The sequence below is a fragment of the Chionomys nivalis genome, chromosome 1, assembly GCF_950005125.1.
Source record: "Chionomys nivalis chromosome 1, mChiNiv1.1, whole genome shotgun sequence".
Taxonomy (NCBI): domain Eukaryota; kingdom Metazoa; phylum Chordata; class Mammalia; order Rodentia; family Cricetidae; genus Chionomys; species Chionomys nivalis.
The window spans coordinates 162035879-162041878 of record NC_080086.1 but is presented as its reverse complement, the minus strand read 5'-3'; the positions used below and the strand labels follow the sequence as shown (position 1 = coordinate 162041878).

Sequence of the window (6000 nt, the reverse complement as noted above, 5' to 3'; positions counted from 1 at the left end):
GATTGGGGATGGTGAGTTGGTTTAGCATGCACTGGCACTTACATATGAATGATTCAAGTTCAATCCCGTCACCCGCATGGTGGAAGTAGAGAACAGATTCTTTTTTATTTATTTATTTTTTTATTGTTTATTTATTTATTAAAGATTTCTGCCTTCTCCCCGCCACCACCTCCCATTTCCCTCCCCCCCATCAAGTCCCCCTCCCTCATCATCCCTAAGAGTAATCCGGGTTCCCTGCCCTGTGGGAAGTCCAAGGACCACCCAGCTCCATCCAGGTCTAGTAAGGTGAGCATCCAAACTGCCTAGGCTCCCACAAAGCCAGTACGTGCAGTAGGTCTGATGGCCTACACATATGCACCAGGGACACATATGTTTATAAAAGCATTTTTTCCTAGTTTATGTAAAGAGAAAAGCTTCTAATCAAGTCTGTTTTGTAAATAAGTTGACTTCTGTGTACGTATCTCTGTTTATGTGTGTGTCTGTGTAGTGTATGTGCATGCATGGATAGAGGTGTACAGGAATATTTGAGCATGTGCATGTAGAGGCCAAAAGAAAAAAAAAAGGTGTCCTTCTTTATTGTTCTCCATTGTGTTTTTTTGAAAGAGTTTCTCTTGTTGAACCCTAGCTGAGAGATTCAGCTAGACTAGCTACCCAGCAGAGCTCAGGACCTTTCTGTCTCTGCCTCCGCTGCATGCCCAGATGGGGTTCCAAACTTAGGGCCTTGTGTTTTGAACCGAGTACTTTCCTGACCAAGCCGTATCTCCAGTCCTCCATGCTGACCATTAGTGTCTGCTCTGACGTGGTTTACTTTAACTTGATTTTCTGTTTCTGTCTAGATGGCGAGAAAGCTCAGTGTATTGGAAGTCCTTCTGATCATTTTCAATATAGTTGTATTGGCAGTAGATATCCTTCTGTTGCTTCTTGTGCTGGAGGATTCTCCAGGTAAGGACGATGGTGGGTGTTACGCTTGGAGGATGAGCAAAGCAAGTCCTCTCTGGATGCCAGAGATACCTTTTTATTCATTCCTCACCATCCCATATCAAGCTATTTAAAATTTGTCTCCATGATTAGTTTAAGTCATTCTTCAAGATAAGTATTCTGTTTTTGCAACTTAACTTTGGATGTAAATGATATTCTGGGCACTCTGAGTTCATTTAATGCAGTTTCAATAGAATCTAGAATTAGTCTCACCTGATACCCATGCCGTATTATACACAATGGAGCTCTGCGCGAGAAGGAACAGTGCCAACTCCATCACTGTGGAAATGGACTTTGGCTCAGAGGAAGTGGAGAGCCAATGAATCCAGTCTTTGTGCATTAACTAACGTTAGCCTCTCATGAATAACAAGACTGAAACAGTTGTGATTTCTTCCCAAATGCCGCCTTTGAAACCGCCCCCTCCCTTTCTCTTCCTCTCTTCCCCGCCCACACACTCATGACGGCATGCACACACAGAGGAGCATCGGAGTAACGTCTCATCGATGCAAACATTATATTTGAAATAATAAAATAACACATATAACAACATATATAATATAAATAATTGCTTTTCTCAGGAAGCTGAGGTAAAAGTGGCATGCATTTTTTTTTTTTTTACTGAAGTGGGTTACATAGTAGTGAGTTACATAGGCTAGTCTGTAATATGAGATCCCATACCACCCACAAAAGCAACAATGATAACGTAAAATAAAAATTTATGTTAATTAAATTTGAAGTTTGGAGTTCTGTTTGATAAAGTTCTTCACTGTTGTAGATGAGACACACATTGAAGATGAGCTCTGCTGATTGCAGGATCTTGCCTGTGCGTTGTCCTCACTCTTCTCTCTCTCTTACACCACCCCGTTTCTCTTTTTACTTATTCTTCTCTTCAGCAATTCATGACTACAGCCTCCCCTTAGTCTCCTCCACTCTGCTCAGTACCCTCCCCACCTTCCTACTTTGAGCCTGTTTCTACTTCTTCCCTAAGACATTTTTAAATAACAAAAGAGATAACTACCTATTGTATGTGTCTCTTCCCTTACTTAGCATAAAATTAAATTTCATGTGCTCATTCATGTTAAAACACTCTCTGATCCATCCAGAGCAGTTAACTGCTTTAGTTGGTTTTACACAACTGACTTTTCCCTCATAATTTTTGAAGCTGTGTACCCATGGGTTGAAAAGAGAAATGTTCTTGCATGTTGCGGGACTTCTTCCTTTTCCCCGAGACTGCATATATTCACTGTTTTTAATACTCATATTCTTTGTCCATTCTGCCATCAATGGACATTGAGGATGTCTGCACATCTTGGCACTGTGAATCGTGCCACAGTTACTGTGCAAGTGTAATATCTCTTTAAGGCCTAAACCTCTAAGTTTTCAGAAGTGGTATTAAAGGAGCACACAGTAGTTTTGGTTGTAATTCCTTATCATCAGTACAGAAGGATTCCAGTTTCTCACATCCTCACCAGCAGCCATCTTGTCTTTGGTTTGGTCATAGCCATCTGAACTCATGGGCGATGGTACCTTTGCTCTGATGATACAATGGTTTTGATTTTCAAGTCCCTGGTGACCAGTGATGTTCAGCATTCCTTTGCATCTTTTGGCCACTAGTAGGTTTTCTTTAGAGAAATACTAATTAGTTTCTTTATCCAATTGTAAAGCAAGGTAGTCATTTTGGGCCATTCCTTGTAGACTTTGGAAACTAATTTCTTATCGGACATCTGACTTACATCACTCTCTCTTTGTTGCTGTTTCCTTTCATTGATGGCTTCTGCTTAGTAACTTTGGATTGTGTATGGTCCCATTTGTCTAATTTTGCTTTTGTTGCCTGTGCTTCTTTGCAAAGTCAATTATGACGTTATTTCTAGATTTTCTTCCACGAATTTTGTAGTTTCAGATTTCACGCTTAAATAAATCATTAATCCAGTTTTAACTACCCCTCCCCAGAGCCATAGGATAGTAGAGATATATATAAGGATCAAAGGCACTGGAGAGTCCCTGTTATACCCATAGTAATTGCTGTCTGAAACTGGGTGAAATCCTGGCTTGGATCACTCATGAAGCCTCTGACTCTGCCACACTCTGTTTTTTCTTAAGTGGAAGAAGGCTCAATTAAGTTCTGAAAGACTAAGACAATAATACTAAATTTGAGGGAAAGTATACATCTAAAGGAATATCAGAAATACCTTCAGTTCTGTACCACAGTCCATTGAAAAGGGTGGAATGAAGTTAAAGTGAAAGCCCAGTATGGTGACTAATTCTTAGAATCGCAGCACTAATGAAGGAGGCTAATGAAGGAGGTTGCCATGAATTCAAGGCCAAATGGGCTACATAATGAGTTCGGGATCAGAGTGAAAATCTGCTGAAATCAAACAAGCAGACAAATAGACAGACAAACAACCCAAACATAAACAAATGAATCAAAAACCAACTGCGTAATTCAACTGGATATACCCATGCAGTAGAAAAATGATACTGGGTTTCTACCCGGCAATTTATGTGGAAATTAATTAAAAATAGATCAAGATCTAAATAGACGACTTCAAACCATGACCCTTTAACAAACAATGCATAGATAAGAATATTCAAGACCTCAGATTAGGTAGCAGTTTATTAACTGAGACTCAAGCACAGAAACCAAAGAGGAGGGGGGAGGGACAGCCAGATTGGAATGAAATAAAACTGAAAATTGTTGCCCTTTAAGTGACATTATCTAGCTGAGAAAAATATAGGCCACAGGAAATACATTAACATTTTCAAATGACACAGATTATGCTACTTAATATCTAGGATGCATGGAAAATACTCATCTAATATTGTTGTTCTTCTAAGTGGGCGTGGTTATTAACATGGTTCCTAACGACTCCTCGCTGTGCCCATAGACCCTTGCTTTACTCAGCTTTCCTCAAAGAAGCTTCTTCCTGCAGTAGATGGCAATTAACACAGACACCCTCAACCGTCAGTGTGCATAGAGTAAGAGATTGTAGAGTGCTCGGCCCAAAGGGGGATGAACATACCACAGTCCTCTCACCAAAATTCAGAGAACCCTAAGGAAAAGGAGGTAGAAAGATTGTAATAGAGCCAGAGACTTCAAAGACACAGTCAGTTCAGGGCACAACATGGAGGTTGCACATATGAACTTACAGTGTTCTAGGAGCATGCAAAGACTCATGTATGCCCAAGTTAGACAAAAATCCCAGCATGGAGAGGGCAAGTAGGCACAGAATGCCTCCATTATACGGAAAATAACCAGAATAGACAAATACATGGGGACGGAAATAGATGAATATTTTTCCGAGACCCGAGGAAGAGGTGACTAGAAAGAGATCACTGGTAATGATGTGATTTCTTCTGGGTTTGATGAAAGTGTTGTAGAGTTATTGGTAGTTAATGTTTTCCCGAGTTTGTAAAAACTAATGAAAACCGTAGTGTTTAAGCTTCTAATGCTGTGATAAAGATCATGGCATCAAAGCCAACTTCAGGAGAAGAGGAGCTGTTTCAGTTTAAACTTCTAGATAACAGTCCATCACTAAAAGAAGTCAAGACAGGAACTCAAGCAGGGAAGGAACCTGGAAGCCGAAGGTGACACAGAGGCCACGGGAGGGTGTGACTTACTGACTTGCTCCTCATGGCTTGCTCAGCCAGCTTTCTTACAGCACCCAGAAGCACAAGCCCAAAGGTGGCACTAACCCACAGTTCACTGGGCCCTCCTACATCAACCAGTAATTGAGAAAATGCACTATGGACTTGCTCATAGGTCTTTCTTGGGACATTTTCTCAATTGAGGTCATTCCCAAATGATTCCAGTCTGTGTCAAACTGACATAAAAAACTAGGTAGCACATATAGTATTGCATGTTTTATGGGACTGAATGTATGGTAAGAAGATTATATGTCTTAAAAAGTCAACCAACTAATTTAAATAAAGAAGCAATTATTGTTTGAAGTGAACATCATGTATAAATATTGGTATCAGCTACCAGTGATTTGATTGGAAAACAGACCTAGAATCTGTACATGTGATTACACACAAGTATTAACTTTGGTCTCTACTTTCTTTACAGGTTCATTTACTCCTGATTGTCCAAACATTGCTGAGTCAGAAAGAATAGACTGTGCACCTGGTGAGGTGGTGACAGAGGTCAGTCATGGAGTCCTACAGAGTCTGTTAATTGCGAAGGGAGAAATGGTGCGGTGTCTGATGGTTCTACAACATCTTGTCTTGATGATAAATAAAATAAACAGCTACACTAAGGAAGTACGGGAAATAGGCTGGAAAATGAGGTACAGGCGCAGACAAGTTCCAAAGGCCAAAGTAGAAGCAAGATACCAATGGCTGGAGCCACTTCTAGGTGTGGATTGACCTTGGAGAGGTTAAACATTTGTGGGCTACTCTACTGTTCCTCTAGAAGTAGCCCAGCAAGCAAGTGTGGTTGACTAAGGCACTTGAATTTATGTCACTGAGTGTAACAAGGGTCTTCTGAAGTTGAGTTCCTGGCAACTGAGATCCCAATGGACACGTGTGAAGAAACAGATTTCACTCCTGGCTGATGTCCATGAGAACAGCAAATATTTGAACATTGTCTTCTTGTGACTGTGTGACCTAAACCATGATAGTGGTGTTTACTTAGATTTCATTTCATACCCTGTATTCTACGTTTGATATTTAATATTGTTACATTTAAGTAGAAATTAGGATTGTTAATTAAATTTTAGTTTTCTAAGAATTGGTATCTTAGTATATCTTCTCACTATTAAGAGATAAACAGCTTCTCTACTACGCAGACCAGGATGGACTCAAACCTAGAGATCTGCCTGCCTCTTCCTCCCAAGTACTGGGAGTAAAGGAGATCATACGTGTGTGTGTGTGTGTGTGTGTGTGTGTGTGTATGTGTGTGTTGTTCTTAATACGCATTTTATTGGGAAGTTCTTTCTGGGTATTTCATAGCTTCAGGGATTTTGTTTTTGTTTTTGTTTTTTAAGACAGGGTTTCTCTGGTTGGTTCTGGCTAGCCTGGAAC

The 6000-nt window shown here is 40.3% G+C and overlaps 1 protein-coding gene across 1 annotated transcript in view; it reads left to right on the top strand.

Moving 5' to 3' along the window:
• The first annotated feature begins 836 nt into the window (after positions 1-836).
• Positions 837-6000, top strand: part of Mgam2 (maltase-glucoamylase 2 (putative)) — a 75981-nt gene continuing 70817 nt past the window's right edge. Inside the window, exons 1-2 of the mRNA XM_057792906.1 lie at positions 837-954; positions 5045-5121. Of these exons, the coding sequence (XP_057648889.1) occupies positions 837-954; positions 5045-5121 (195 nt within the window). The remainder of the gene's footprint in view (positions 955-5044; positions 5122-6000) is intronic.